Consider the following 15842-nt stretch of genomic DNA (forward strand, 5'->3'; position numbering starts at 1 on the left):
GCGGTGTCCGCCCATCTCCGTCCTTGCACTCGAAGTTCGCTCCTCTTTGGAGCAGCAGCCGGACTACGGTCTCGCGGCCGTTCATTGCAGCCCACGACAGCAGTGTCAGCCCATTTCTGTCCTTGGGCTCGAGGTCGGCTCCTCTATCGAGCAGCAGCCGGGCTACGATCTCGCGGTCGTTCATTGTAGCCCACCATGGCGATATCTGGCCATAAGGATTATTTACATCCGTTCCAAACCCATTTTGGTGGAGAGTTACTACTTTCTGCATCCTGAAGTACGCCGCGTGATTTTTCGTTGTTCTTCTCGGGAATCTCTCGGCTATAGCAATACCGTAGGTTTCCTTTAGCGGCTATCAAGGAGAGGATAGAGTTTAGAGGTAAGGACGAATCGAATGTTCGTGTTCGCTCTGGCGAAGGTACAGTCCTTGTCAGAATCTGATTGCGTCTCTTCATTCAAGATGGGATGCTCCAAGTTACGGGATTGCCGTCAAGCACCTCGGCTTATTCGAGAGGATCAAGGATCAAACGCGGTTAAAGAGATTTGTGCGGAGGATAACGCAGGCCTGAGGCAAGGATGGCTTTCAGTCTCAAGGATGGTTCAAAATTGCGGACGGGGCATTTTACCTTCGGGGGAACTAGGGCTTTCTCCTTGGTGGTGCAATACGATCGTAAGAAGACCTCCAGACCCAGAACGAACCAACATCTTCCCTCTGTGTTTTGCAGTTTTGTTGCGTTCCTCAGAGAGGAGGCGATGCAGCGGTCATATCTCAAAGCGGTTAGGCTGCCATTCGGGGTGCTCTCTGCAGATGTGAGGGTGAGCCTGTGCTATTTAGGAACCTACCTGGTCCTTCCCACCGCAAAACCCACCCACGCCTTTTGCTAACCCTTCCTTGTTTTCCTCCCTTGAAATCCGGTACTGGGCTTGTCCTGGAGAGTTGCTGGCCCACGAAACCTAAATCCTCGTGCCTAATGCGGGAACCCTTTCTACCCATACAGTAAAGCTCTGTGACCTCTGCCTGTGTTGTCGGCTTACGAATGACCAAATCGGGGATGTAATCAACCTAATGCGGTAAACTGCCTGATCCTCTTCTTTTCCTTTGCTGCACTGTATTTATTGATCGACTCATGGATACCCTATAGATCCAGTCTAAATTAGGTTTACCCGACGCGCCAAAATCGAGAACTTCGAAAAGGATACGCCGGGATAATGATGGTGACTCCAACCGGATTGTACTTGACAACCACTCCAACCAATCCTAGTTATTGGTGGGGTCACGAATTTATTTCCCAATCCAACGGGTCTTACTTAGTGCCGTAATAAATTAAAAACCCCCTCCCCCGAGTCTCTCTCCATATCGAGCTCCCCAAGTATCTGACGCCCTTGCTGCGCTCTCTGAACTAGGGGATATGCAGAGCTACGTGAATAGCTTGTGATTGGTTAATACTCTCCAAAAATTAGGACTGGTTCATGGCTGGGGGTTGACGAAAGTGATTGGACCAACTCTCTGAATATCTTGGCGGTCCTTGACAGACCTCCAGGGTACCCAACGTTGGAACATCATCACGAGCATCTGTGTAAAATCAACATGGGGAATAAACTATACCACGAGACTCGGCGAGTCAGCGAGATTAGTTCTATCTGCTGGTGCCATAAAGTTGGAGATATTGGACGTTGGATGCTATGTTGGAAGTCGAAGAGGGCAAATCCTCTACACAATGTCACAATCGGGGCGAGATTCGGCTCTGGGCACATATCGTTGCGTGTTCCTACCTCTACAGCCCCTCCCTCGCCCAGAACGTATATCACTTCTGCTTCGTAGGAGCCGTTGATTCCACTGGTCTCTCTTCCTTATTCTTCCGGAAGAAGGTATCACACCCCTGACACCTCCATTCGGGGACCCCAATTTGCACAGGTCTGACGGATAATCCTTTTGGTAGTTTTTGTCCGCAATTGCAACAGCGCTGGGCTTGTCGCACACGGTCTTGCTTCAACAAGCCTGGCCGCCACTTGTTCCATTTACTGTGATAGTGAAGACATGTTTGACAGACTGCCAGACACAGCTTTAGAGAAAAACGGGGAGGGTTTGGGCAGTCAAAAGCTTCATTGGCACATTTGTCATGCTTCTCTCTGCTTTGGACCTGCAGTTCGAGTACCTCGGTTGAAGGTAGAGACCCGTGGTTTCGATGGAATCTATGACAAGTCCAACAAACTCGATGCCCTTCTACCCGACGGGCATATCGCGGTAGCATCAGCGTCGTACAGATAGAGGGATTTCCACACTGAATCCGGGGTTTGGTCTGCTTTATAGGTTTGCCCTCCAGCAGGCGAACCCGGCCGCGTAGCTGGCCTCCACTTTTGCGCGCATGCGGTTGGCAGGCTCCACAGAGGAGATAAATACCCCTGATTGTCTCTATGAACTCCCACGACGTGCTCTCATTTTCGAGACAATAAGGGTTCTGGCAGGAGACATGCTCCCATTGTTGGTTGCGCCTCGAGGCCGAGAGGGAGGCCTTTCCTTCACGAGTGGCGCAGCCAGCACACCAGTACACCACTCCAGCACGCTCATCATACACCAGTGGTGCTTTGTAGATCCCGACTTCTACAAAGAGCCTCCTACAGTACAAATAATCTCGATGAAGTCGAAATGGAGCTGTTTCGTATAGAGGAGGAGAAGGATATTATTGCAAAATGCCTCCACATCTTGGCCGTCTCTACATATATCGAAGGAGTTCGCCTTCCGTTTCGCAATCACGTAACTGCATCTTCTGGGGCAAACCCAAGCAGTACAGATGGGCTAGGACGCCTTTCAGCCGAACAGTTTACAAGCAACATCCTTCAGCAATGCAGTGATGTAATCAGAACTCAAACTCCTCCGCTTGAGAGACATCTTAGTGACCTAGCAAGTCAGATGTCGGAAATGGCACCTCGAGATTGTATCGTGGGCAAACGGCTCTCTGTGAAATCCAGCATACAGGAGGAAATATTGAGCATGAAACAATGCTTGAAAATCTGCAACGATGCCAAGAGGCAAATGGCTCTTGACCGTGTAAACGTTTTCCAAGATTTTACCATGGCCGACAACAGTGATCAAATTATTGTGTCGACGTTGAGTGATCTGATGGTCGCCAAGCACGTCACACTAGGCGCTAGATCGAAACAATGGCTTCGGCAAATGAGCGATGCTTCCCTCCTGCAATTCTCAAAGAGTCTCGGCTGAGAGCTTCCCAAGAAGGGTGAACTGATCACAAATGAAACCATCGAGGCAAACGTACGTTGGAGCAGGGTCGATTAGGGACCGAAGCTGTAGCGCCCCGAGTTACCAAGGTATAACGTATTTCAAGAATGTTGACATTGTCTTGAAAGATTTCTCACTAAGGTAATGTCGGCGTATTTGCTTCTCAGGAACAAGCCAAGGACAGATGTTGTCAGAAATTTAATTCGTGGTAAAGTAGGGCCGCGTACAAAGTTGAACTGGCTCGCCATCGAGAGCAGTCCATTGCGTAAGCACGCAGGTTCAAGTTTGGAAGTGCTGTGGCATTCCCTGGCAGACCGCGCAGCAATTCCATTCAGATCGTTTGAATCAGTGGTGAAGAGCTTGCTGTAGAAAGCGCCCTACAGGGCCTCTTTTCAGCTCAACAATTTATACTCAATAGAGCTATGCGGAGTTCGAATCCCCTGAGCATACTGCGTTAGGCCAAGGCTAATCAAACCGTTCCCCAAAATTGTAATAGTGGCTGCATTACGTTCCGTGAATGTTGGGGATTGGCATAGCAGCACTACTCTAGGACTTCAGCATGGTCAGATATCGCTGAATATTGATCTCGGTGGACGCCCCCCTCCCAAACTTTCGCAATTGCGGGGACTTCGCCTCGCAAAATATCATAGACGTGATTGTTGATTTTGTGGATATCATCCTCTGGGAACTAGCTCCAGACGTAACGAGATTATTTCTTCGACCGCGATCATCAACAAAGGAATCTGTTATGAATTGTGCTGGTGCAGAAGTTGCTGTTGAGGAGGTTGGTACTTGAGCAGCAGCTTCACCGCTTGATGTTATCATTCGTGCTGCATTTTGCTCGGCTGTATGAGATTCAACCAGATGGATTTGGGGATCCTTTCTGGCATACAACCTGCGCAGCTGCCACAGCTGCTCGAGTTGATCTTCCGGGATTCCTTCTATGGTAGGGTCACTGATGACTTGGAAAGCACGTCTCAGCGCTGCCATGGGCGCACCACACCACGATCCTGGCTCTTTGAATGGACCCAGTCCTGGGATAAAGCTCTTGTCTGCATTTACGGGGAAAAAGTCCCTTAAGGTGTAACGCCAGTAACTTCCTCCTTTTGTCTCGGGCGACAGGATTTGCCGTCCTTGTAGATAATCAGCATACATCTGCGGCGTTGGGACGATTCGCGGAGGAACATGGCTCAGTCGTCTCGCGACATCAAGTCTGTTGTTGTAATCCTTAAGCTCGAAATCGATAAAATACTCTAGATGGGTAGGAATAAATATCAAGCCGGGATTATTGATATCGTCGAATGCTCGATGGCACGAAGGGCAGAGAGGAAGGCCATTTTGCTCGTCTCCCAGATGATCGAATGTCAGAAGGCCCCATGCTACATATTTGCTAAACTGTAAGTGATCAGTCATCTGGCCAACCGTCGATGGCACGATGGATCGCGTTGCGATCCTGACATAACGTACCGAGCCGTCTTTTTTACTTATAACGTGAGCAATGTCTGGCGCACCACCGCCACAATGCCAGCATCTCCCGCCATTATTGCGCTCAACAATTTTTTGTTTCGTCCTCCTCGAAAAGAGTGAAGTCGACGATGTGCTAGATTCATTCGCACTGTCGATATCACTTCGGTTGCGTTTGCGACTTGAGCTCGATGAGCTTGTTTCGTTCGAAGCTGGGACTGGTGGTGGCAACATTGCTGCCATAGGGGGAGGGAACACCGATGCAGGAGTTTCTTCAGGTTGATGCGACATCATTCTTTTTGCTGCTATTGTGATTTAGATGATAAGGATAGTGTCTCTCCTGCGCCACTTGACCCAGCGATGGCTGGTAAGGCAATGCTTGGCGCTGTCTCAACTTTTAGCGACGATTTAGACATTAGCACGTGATTGCTTCTTTTGGCATAGTTGCGCCTGCAGCCTGAAGCGGACGAAATATTCGCCCAGGAAATCATCAGTCCGTGTTTGTAGGAAACAACCTTTCAGCCTTATTCTCGGTGACACCGCCTGCTTCGATTCGCCGCAAGCATGACCGCAAGCAGCATGGGGCTCTTTTCAACCTAGTAGGGGCGTGCAACGAAAGGATCTGTCTCCCACTGACTCTGCTCCACTTGCCACAACGCTGTTGGTAAATGCTAGACCTTTAAGCATGGAATACGATATTTAATCGTGGAGGTGGAGCATCTCTCCGAATCCTAAACAGTGCGTGAAAAAGCTTTGAAAGAACGACAGCGTACAGCCCTGCTGAGGTGCTAATCTGCAATATGCGCCTTATTGATACTCGAACCAGGAATTTAAAGACTATTTCGCCTCAAAAACCCTCGATATGCCATTTTATCTCACAGATGGATGAAACATGAAGTGACTTTCGCCGACATCAAGAGCAGGAACTTCCGGGCTGCGTCAGGCCAGAACCACAAACTCTGGGGAAGCATTCGTCGGGCTCGGGCTGATCACTTCAAGTTCTTATGGGTTGACACCTGTTGTATCGACAAGAGTGACAGCGTGGAACTAAGCCAGGCGATCAACTCTATGTATTGATGGTATCGAGACGCACAGTGTTGTTACGTTTATCTCCCCGACGTCGATCAAGACGACTTGGAGAACTCCTTTCTAAACAGCGAGTGGTTCAAGCGAGGTTGGACATTGCAGGAATTACTTGCTCCACAGAAAGTGCTTTTCTTTGATCGGCAATGGCAGCTGTTAGGCGACAAAATAAGTTTGGCACACACCATCTCCTCTGTTACTGGAATTGATGCAGCCAACGCGAGTATGTACTCGTACCGTCCACTACAACCCCGCGTCGTCGTCTATGTTTCACCTATCTGAGCTCCCTCCGCGCTTGTCGCCTCGTCCAGAAACTCAAGGGGACTCCTTCCAGTCAACATCTTGCCGGACGATCTCGAACAGAGGATCCTGAGACACCTAGACCAACATGACCTTGGAAAAAGCACTCACAAGAGTTTCGAAAGCCGACGTTCATTTCATAGATCCGGTGCGCGCCGATTACACCGGCTGGAGGGTTCCTGCATATTGAAAGGCCACAGCGCCCATTCGGGGATCGACGCGGTGATGCGATCCCAAGAACGCATATCCCTCACCCTTCCAGCCCGAGGAGGACAGATACCAGGGGATGGCTAGGTGTGGACTTAGCCACCTAGAGAGGGTCGCATGACTTTTAATCGATCGGCCAGCCTCTTCCGAAACCCTTACGCGTATCAACGACATGATGATCGCCTCCGTGCCGCCACCGGGCCGTCCTGCACGTGGATTGGTAGGGAACAAGGTCTCGGCCCCCGGGGCAACCATCTGTCCTCTCGATCTGCTTCCAATCGAGAATCATCCCACATGAACAGAATGGTCGATCTTGGTCCGACAGGTGGGTCGGGCAACAGGGTGGTCGCACGGCTTTCTGCAGATCTCCATGCGCTTTCAAAGGATACTTCTATTTATGGCTCCCAGTACATTTACGGCCGGTGACACCAGATAACTTACACCTTAATTTTAAGGAACTTTAGGTAAATCAGGGCTAAGACAAGGGTGGTAGGGGCGACGAGTAAGGATCATCGCTAATGCTTAACTAACCACGCGTAATTTTTCCGGCGGAAGTCCGTTCTAGCCCGGGACAAATTGTATATAGAAATTTAAGGTGCCTCATGTGTTTTTCGCTCACTCCCTCGTTGCGTTACAGTACTGTACGGGGGAACTCGCGTTTTCTGAAAAAACGATAAAGGACGGATCACATGCTGTGACGAATGATACAGTAAGAAGCCGATTCGACTGCTCTTGTTGCGCGATTTCGAGATCGACGAGACATTTTTTCTCCCCCTCTGCGACGGGCTTGGCACCGATTCTTCCTCGGCCCTCCTCTCTTGGGGCCAACCATGCACTCTTCTCCGTGTCTCTTTCCTCTCTAGCGCCACCGGTTCCTCAAATTCTGTACTTACACGCAATTTGGTTTCGACTCCAATTTGGTTGCCGGTCTTGATATTTCGGATCGAGGGCACCGAAAATGGACCGCCATCATACGACGCGGGCGTATAAAGGGGGAGGAAACTCGGGAACTTGGTCGGGCGGTGCCCTCGAATCTCTGCATGACACCAGCACGGCGACGATAGCAGCTTTTCTGCAGCCATAATGAATTTGATCCCGCGTCGTCGTACCGATGGCAGACCCTGGACGGTGTGGTTCGTCATCTGGGTCGCTCTTCTCCTCCACACCGTCCACTCTCGCCAGGTTCGTGGTGGCCCCGGCGGGGCACCCGCGATCTGGAAACGCGCCGACAACGTGAGCTCAGTGCCGGTCCCACTGTACGACTCCGGCGGGAAACCACAACTAGCGGACATCACTAACTTCACCCGGGAGGGCTGGGTGGAAGCCACCGTCGCGGCCGTGTTATGTGTCGATCCATCCATCATCACCGCAGCCCAGTACCAGGCCGAGGACGGGACGATTTACACCACGTTCACAAGGGCCGACGGGGGTAAATACACGTCTCCCTTCGGCCCGATCTATGGTGGCTCGACGTCGGCGTGGTGGCCGGCGATCGCCCAGGGAGCCATCAACCTGATCGCCGAGGAATGGGCCAGCCTAGGGAGCGGCCCACCCCAAGCTCAACGGTCCGCGCGACTCCTGAACGCCATCGTGGGGAAGGCAGGCTTCGCCTCCACCGCGCCCTGCCCTCTGTCCCGGAAGAGTGACAACATATATTCCTACGCGAAGACGAGTCCGGTCCTGGCCTGGTCCGAATCCACCGGAAAGGTGGCGGCCGTCCTCCCCGGGGGCGACGCCGATTCTATCCCCTTGCGGTTGATCGACACGACTGTCGATGTCGACATCTTCTTCCCCACGAACATGCTGTTTTCGGTCACGGCGTTCTGTCCGACCAACGGCCCTCCCGTCCAGATCCTCCTGGATACGTGGATGGAACAATGCTCACAACTGATGTACCTGGCCCGGTAAAAGCTGGGATGTGGAAGGTTTCACCGGGCGTGACGGGGTCGCGGGCAGGGTTGGCATATTTGTTGATCGAGGCAAAAACACGGAATTTCCCGCGTAAGTACAGCGCAGAGAGTCACGAGCGGCGGGGTTGGTGAAAGAATCTTCGCCGGGCAGTTAGACTTGTACTGTAACGTCCACTGACCCGCACAGAAAACTTAGGGAGCGAAAAAGAAAAGAACCAAGTACAATGATTTCTACACCAATATTCAAATGTTATCAACTGCCACAGCGAGAAAAATGGCGCTATGGTATGGCTAGTTTCCAAGCGGGATACGGGATAATCTTTGCTTCCAACCTTAAATCCCCCACCTTCAGGCTCAGCTTGTTCGGAACCTCTGCGCATCCAATGGCCTCACCGAACACTTCTCTTTGCACACCTAGCTTTCCTGCCCTGCGTCACAATATTTGTCTAATCTAAATTAGATAGTACAGTATCACTCACAGCATTGTGGCCTCCAACGAGACGAACCATGATGAACAGCTCAAAACCTTATCCTCATGGGAAGTATCGCTAGCGTTGACGTTGTAGCATCGCCTCAGCCATCTTTACCTCGGTCCCAATCCTTCGTCGCCACAGCCATGTTGGGATATTGACATGTACTGTAAGCCACTCATCATCTTATTTCCACTTCATCACCATTATCCCGCCGACATCCAGCTCCAGACGAGAGTCCCATCGAAGCTGTGGGTGGCTGAGAGCCCAGCTCAAGTACGAGTAGGCCCACCATCCTTCCTCTACCTCGCCAGGTCGGCCTTGGCCGATACCGAAACTATTGCCGCTCCTCTTCCCACACGAGTCACCTTCGCTGAATTCGCACGAGACCAGCAGTGGTCCAGCGCGTTTGCAGGCATGTCGGAGTCTATAAATGCTCCCTGGGGAGGATTACAGACAAGCAGGGTACATATACATACCCAGAAGGGAACACCGTGTGGCACTTACAGCTCCGCATCGAGTTTCGAGGAGGCGTTGCGCATGCTCCAGAAGACAGTGACGGAGAAGTCTCACGGCGCTCTGTCTCGCCTACCGGGTCGGTTGCATTTGAATTTCGAGAACATCTCATACGGTACAGCTTCGAGAAAGCAGCTGAACGACAAGGGTGGGGACTGGGCGATGATTGGAGTCTACATTTCAGCTAACCATTGGTGGTCTCGGGCAATGATGATTCGTCTAAGAATGTCCCAAGGTGTGTTTCGCGAACGACTGAACTGCCAATAACTTACTGTATCTCCAATCAACTCGTCAGCCCAAGTCAATTAGTATTACTGTCTACAAATGTCTTTCTTGCCCAGGGGCCACTAGAACACTCCGCAGAACTACAAAACATTCCGGAATTTACTGCAACATAGCGCTCGTGCAGCACATCTGCGAGCTAAGCGGACAGCCTTGGGTTGCTGGCTATGACGAATGTGTATTCACTCGGCCAATCATATTGCGCGGAGCTCGAGGTCGGCGTTTCGCAGCCCCGACGTGGCGAAGAATGGGGAACTTTTGCTAAACGGCCTAGTCTGCTTTAATACTTTGTACTGTAACTATCACTGAAATCCCCTTAGAAACGCCGAGTGTACGAGTAATTACGCGACCCACCGGCGGGCGTCATGGTCCAAGGGCCTTCAGCTTACGAGGATAATTCAAAGCGTGTAAGACTCCGTCGATCTCCCAACGGGGCTGATTGTCCGAGCCCTCCGCTTGAATAACACCACTGCCACCAAAGGAGAGTTCGTGATTGGGATCACCCCGGAATCCGTGACCGCGAAGGTATAGGATGCCTTCATCTCGGCTTCGAATGCTTTTCGGAACCGACCCATACTATATCTGCTCCACCTTCTGCCGCAAACTCCTGCAACCCATTGATTTCTGGTTCAATCGCATCCCCTCTCAGCCATTTACGAAAGGAAAAACTTCATCGTCTCTGTATCGTCTTGTCCTGGACACGCCCAATGAGGACCGGCCCCTGTCGTTCGGTCTCTCGACAAATACCAACTCACCTTTCCTTTTCCCCCGCGCGATGGTCGCCTGCTTAGGCATTCCTATAAATTCTCGAAACGTCATAGGAACATGTTGCTTCTTGGGCTCCTGACCTGGATATTCATCCGGGGTATTCAAGATGTCGTCCTTTTCAATGATCGCAACGACCGGGACTTCGCCACCCTTCCGCATGACATTGTAGTGCGGGTTCCCGAACTTGAGCTTGTTGTCCCGACATTGATACAGAAGGAGATTGTTCACCAATTGTTTCTTTGTCGGGCGGTTTCGTTTCCAGGGTGCAATCTTACCGATGGCCTGGTATCGGTTCTCTGGATTGCGTAAATCTAAAGACGGATCCACATCAAACGGATGTCGTGACTCGAGAACGCGATGCAGCCGATCCGTGACGAGTGGTGGTGCTTGACGAGGAGCATCGTCATCGCCGAACGACTCGTCTGACTCCGAGTCGGTTTCGATCTTCACGCCCCGTTCTCGGAGCTTTTCAAGAGCTCGCTCTTCGTCGTCATCTGTCCAACCAGATTGTGCCTTGCCATGGTGAGGCCGCAGGTGTCGAGTGCCGTTAACCCTCTTAGGAAGGGGATGCGGGCGGTCGCTTTGCTCGTTTGAAGCTCCCAGATTATGGATTACCGGCATGGCGACGTGTTCTAGAGAGCCTAGGTGTTCTTTCGGCTGATTTCGTCGTCTTGTAATAGCGAGGGGCAAGCCATCATTAGGATCTTCCCCGGAGAGTCTCCGAGACTTTTCCATCGCTGCCGCTCGAGTCTGAGAGCGAAGACTTCGACGTTCGGAAGGCAGTGGTGGCGTCCATCCCACTGTGGAAGGCTCTTGGCCTATCGGGTCTGTTTTGGCGGACATAGACGCAATGCCATCCACCATCAGGGGCGCACCCAAGTTATTAGTCTTCACGTCCGGATGAAAGTGTTTGCGTCGTTTGCGTGAAACGCCGAGGTCATCACTTCGCGCGGTGCGTTTGAGAACATGAGCAGCGGGGTGGTGAGAGCGTTCATCAGACCCAGTCTCTTTCTCCGACGCAGATACAGTTCCCGGAATCGCCGATCCAGTCAGACCAACGACCGCGCCATTGGTTGGAAATTCAGGTACTCGCGAGTCATCCCCGTGCTGGTTATCAGTAGTTGCCCCCCATGCAACACGCTGGGTCGTCGGCTCGAGAATCCTCCTCTCACCCGTCTCGCATGCTTTCACCCCTCTCTCAACTAGGACTTTCGAACGACTGTCACCCCCGAGTCCAGGGGGGCCAGTGACCCCCTCTAGCTCCGTGTCGGTGGGTATCTGCGTGCCGGTCATAACAGATCTACCTACAAAGAGCCCAGCAGTTGTGTATGCATCGGCACCACCGGGTAGGGGAACTGAATCCGTGCGAGATGGGGTCTGGCTGTGACAGCACGAGTCTCCGGGAGCTTGTCCACTACAACAGCCTGACGCCGCGGCTGATTGGGCGTGAGACGCGGCGGGGGAATTGCAGGAAAGGGCGCTATTCGGATCGGCACGACATGGAGAATATGTGCCCGGGCCTGATGCACACCTCCATGGCGGGATTGTAGGAGGAATCGAAATTGATAGATCGTCTTCCGATGGTGGAGGAGTGATTTGATCAAGCTGCTTGGGAGGATCAATGATTGGTACGGGTGGTTGAAGGCTCGGCGACGCGGACTCGGCTTGTTCCTGTTCAACGGCGATCTCTGCATAGATATACGGGGGCCCGCCAGAACAGAAACCATGAGAATCAGTAACTGCAGATGTTGGCAATCTTCTATCCTGTCTGGTGAGGCTCGGGAAGCTTTTAGATATGTCCACCTCGGTGGAATCAACCTCAATGTTTTCTTTTGGCTGGGGTTTAATCTTCTTCTCGCCGTAGATGTGAACTGGCGAGTGGGTTCGTTTCTCGTGCCAATGTGACGTCATAGCAGCTTCCCCCCCCCCAGCGGTAAAAGCATCGTCAATACATTGGCATCTGGCTTCCAAGGTGCAGTTTCCACATCCCACAGTCCGGTCGTTCAGGGCCGTGTCGTGTACTTTATCGGGTGAGTTGAAGTTAGAAATGGGTTTCCGTTTTGGGCCGGCCTTAATTGCGCTCAATTCGCTTTCCAGCCTTCCACGTCGATCAGCGCAAGTGACCGCGTCAGCACGATACTGCTCAACTTCCTTCTCAAGATTGGCAACAGTTTTTCTCAACATCCCATTTTCCCATTTATGCTTCTCCTCCAGCTGCTCTATCCGGGTCTCGAGGTCTCCGACTCGAGCTGCTCGCCTTTCCCCGAAGGCTCGTTGGGAGGCTCGGATCTGATCTCTGCGCTTGGTTGGTGGAGTATCGGTGGCAGGCTTGCGACCGGGTTTTGGGCGGGTAGGAATAACCCATTCTCTGCTCGTCAATGACAGAGAGGGCTGGGGAGCCGAGGGAGGCGATGCACCTGACGGAGATTGAGCTGGCTTCATACAGAGTGAAGGCTGCCGTGGAGCTATGGGCTTCACAGCAGAGGCTGTGGGAGTGGTGACTGGTGGTGGGTCGGCCATGGTCGGTGAAAGACGAAGAGACTGCGACAGGTCGAGATGAGAGTTACTCTGGAGGCCCCTAGCGTCCAGCCGCCACCAAAAGCCCTGACATGACTACTCTGCCCCCTAATGGCATGCAGTGACCTACCCCTTCCGTGTGACCTTTTTTCTTGGCATTCAAGGGCCTCTCAAAAATATAACTTGCATACGATTCAAGTAATTTAGACGCTGGTGCTTCCAAACTCGGTCTACGAGTATTCCGTAGAGAGATAGTCAAAAGGCATAGCTTCTTAGTTTCTACTTGGCTGATTTAGTAGGTTAGTGAGATATTGCGAGATAAGTTAAGGGCTGAAAAACGCCCAGAGAAAAAAAAGTCACATGTTGGTCACGGAAGAGATAGATTAGTCGGAAGCCACAAAGCTTGGCCACGTTAGGATCTCTGTCGCACGAAGGGTCATGTAATTTCTTTTTTATAAGAAGCTGGAATGTGTTACAGTAATTTCTTTGATTGATCATTGTCTCAGAGGCGGGTACTCCATCCCGCAGAGTACGTTTGAAGCACAAACAGCTGGACTACTTATATAGTGGATTCCCAAGGCTTGCCGGGGTGAAATTAAACTTTTTCTGTATTCGGCACCGTCCCGGGGCTAGTGCGTTTTGAAAGTCCACACACTCCTATTTCAACGCGCCGATCGCCCACAGACGTCGCTCACCTACTGTAAACGATTAGTGATCCCTCCACCTTCTTATTTTGAGCATTTTTGGCGTTCGCCGCCCCTGGAGAGATCTCATCCATAGTATTCCCATATTCCCGCCGAGGATTGAATTGGGATGTGAAGACGAGGGGCAGATCCGCGTGGACGCCGAAGCTCACGCTCAGAAGGCTAACGCGGCGAAATGCACCCTCCACCGTGGTGGATTAGAACAATCTGGACTCTCGGAGATCATCTGTGTCAAAGCAGGTGAACTGACATCTGGCTCGCTGGCAGGGGAGTTCACTCTGTCGCATGATACATCACACTTTTTTTGTCTCGTGGCTCGATATGGCCGAACACCAGTCATTGGATGATCCAGAGAGACAAGAGGTGTGGGAGCTCAGGATGAGGCTCCACGGTAAGGTCACAAGAGTAGAATGTTTGGTATTTCTTTAAGCATGCTTCTCAGGAGCACAAAGTCAGCTTTGATACATAACTGTAGTACGTAAGGAAGGCGCCAAAAGAAAAGGATAAGCTTCATCAAGGACGCAGTCCTGTCTGCCGGAACGGAAGGAAATCACATGCGCTAAATTCCAGTCGCCGATGGCCACCCGCCACCGGCAATTTTCATTTTGTTGGAGGAGGAAGGTTCCTCACATTCCCACCTCCGGCAGTGACGGCTTCCTCTTTCAGCAAAGAGACAAGGTACGATTGGTGGCTTCCGCCACCGCTCTCTCTAGACGGAATGGTCTTGACGCAGCAGCGTTACTCGTTCACCCGCTAAAGAAGCGAACCGACATGTCCCTGGTAGGATGTTTTCTGGTAGTCAACACACGGCTGATCAGGGTTTTCCTATTGGGCTGGAGAGGAGACGGTGGTTCATGAAGTGTCGCGGATGTTCGGTGCGAAGCTTGCCTTACCGTGCTCGTTCCGAGGCCGCCCTCCGAGCATGATTGCGATGCTCTTAAATGCATCACCTACCTTGTTCCTTAGTTGCTGTCTTGCTTCACGAAGTTTTGGGCAGTCCACCACGTGTACTATCGTCTCGATTGCTCCGCACACACATCGATCACTGTCTGCGTATTTCAATTTCAGGCGGTGTGGCCCCAGCCAGGAGTGGCCCGTCCGCAGTTGGGCTAGGAGATAGGTTTTGGTGTCTCGTCAAGATGCCATATACACGCAGACTTCGCTTGGTTGGGGGTCCGCTGTCGATTCGTTTCAAGTGTTTGCCCTTCGTTGAGGAAACCCATTCCTGTTGCCACTCCTCTTGGATCTTCTTGTGACCGGCCCTTATATGGGATGATACAAGGTGAAGGAAGCCATGCTGTGCTTCCGCAGTGACCGCCTGCTTGGCGAGGTGGTCGGCCATTTCGTTTCCCTGCGTTTCCACTGTGGCCGGGAACCCAGCGTAGTTTCACGTTGATTTGTCGTTCTCGCAAAGATCGCACCCGGTGTAGGATGCGGCGTACAATCCCTTGACCAGATTTGTTGCGAGGATTCGCGATTGCCTGTATTTGCTGACTGACTGTCACTAGTAATGGTGACCCACTGCTCTTCATCACTCCCGCTACTTTGACCTCTTTGGTAGTTTCCGTTTGGCGTAAGGCATTTTGGATGTGGTCTTTCGCTCTTGGCGGGGCGAGATATCTCGCAAATGAGTTATCGTCCACCTCTGTGCTTTGTTGGCTCGCCTGAGTGCTAATCCGAAGGCAGTTCACTTCTTTCCTGGTCCGCTCGCTGCCTCCAGAGGAGATAAGGCTCGTGGTCGACTGGGTTACCGGTGTGCTGGCTGCCACTGACGCGGAGGAGCGTGCGGAGGGGGTTGACGCGGAGTATGACTGAAGTTGTGCTCGTAGGGAGCGAAGCTCTTCTTGTAGTTCGGCATTCTGAGTTTTGAGGGCTCTTTGTTTCTCTTTGATTTCAATCAGCTCGTTTCGGATGATCTCGATGCCCTGGGCTTTGCCGCGTGATGAGCAGAATTAAGGCTTGAACGTTCGTGGGGGTAATATCGTGTCCATGGTGTTCAGCGGAAGTCGATTCCACCGTTATCGTCTCATCTTCCAGGAGCTGCTGTGCCTCCTGCGCTGCGACCGCCTTTGCGCTGGGTTTCCGGGTTCTCTTTGTGGTCGACATTGACGTCGGGGCGTGCCGGCGCTAACGCGCGTGTCCCGCTTCGGGATCTGCCGGGTCGCTTGACGCGTCGCGTGTCACTCTTTTCGCAAATTCTTCGTCTCTTTTCCTAAATTTTGGTTATGTACAGGCGTTTTCAATTCGCTCCAATGCTCCGTAAGATACTGTAGCACAGCAGTGCTGTCCTCCAGAACTTGAGAAATGTTACAGTAAGTACCTATAGGTTATAATTCGACATTACTTGTCAGTTTCCTATGCTGTGGCATTTATAGCGACTAGC

At 51.9% G+C, this 15842-nt stretch overlaps 5 protein-coding genes across 5 annotated transcripts; 2 read left to right on the forward strand and 3 right to left on the reverse strand.

Annotated features, from left to right (window-relative positions):
- Positions 1-2920: 2920 nt before the first annotated feature.
- A1O9_13100 (uncharacterized protein) lies at positions 2921-3220 on the forward strand (the record flags this gene model as incomplete). Its single annotated transcript, XM_013397980.1, has 1 exon — positions 2921-3220. The coding sequence occupies one exon, from the start codon at positions 2921-2923 to the stop codon at positions 3218-3220; it is 300 nt and encodes a 99-aa protein (XP_013253434.1).
- Positions 3221-3784: 564 nt separating this feature from the next.
- A1O9_13101 (uncharacterized protein) lies at positions 3785-4945 on the reverse strand (the record flags this gene model as incomplete). The annotated part of the gene is made up of 2 exons (XM_013397981.1): positions 3785-4633; positions 4706-4945. 2 exons carry the CDS (start codon positions 4943-4945, stop codon positions 3785-3787), a joined length of 1089 nt encoding a protein of 362 aa, XP_013253435.1.
- A 612-nt stretch (positions 4946-5557) lies between these two features.
- A1O9_13102 (uncharacterized protein) lies at positions 5558-5992 on the forward strand. The gene has a single exon (XM_013397982.1). It carries the CDS (start codon positions 5588-5590, stop codon positions 5777-5779), a length of 192 nt encoding a protein of 63 aa, XP_013253436.1. The 5' UTR covers positions 5558-5587; the 3' UTR covers positions 5780-5992.
- A 4123-nt stretch (positions 5993-10115) lies between these two features.
- A1O9_13103 (uncharacterized protein) lies at positions 10116-12758 on the reverse strand (the record flags this gene model as incomplete). The annotated part of the gene is made up of 1 exon (XM_013397983.1): positions 10116-12758. The coding sequence occupies one exon, from the start codon at positions 12756-12758 to the stop codon at positions 10116-10118; it is 2643 nt and encodes an 880-aa protein (XP_013253437.1).
- Positions 12759-14501: 1743 nt separating this feature from the next.
- A1O9_13104 (uncharacterized protein) lies at positions 14502-14801 on the reverse strand (the record flags this gene model as incomplete). Its single annotated transcript, XM_013397984.1, has 1 exon — positions 14502-14801. One exon carries the CDS (start codon positions 14799-14801, stop codon positions 14502-14504), a length of 300 nt encoding a protein of 99 aa, XP_013253438.1.
- Positions 14802-15842: the final 1041 nt, after the last annotated feature.

This window comes from Exophiala aquamarina, assembly GCF_000709125.1.
Source record: "Exophiala aquamarina CBS 119918 chromosome Unknown aczIA-supercont1.64, whole genome shotgun sequence".
Classification (NCBI taxonomy): Eukaryota; Fungi; Ascomycota; class Eurotiomycetes; order Chaetothyriales; family Herpotrichiellaceae; genus Exophiala; species Exophiala aquamarina.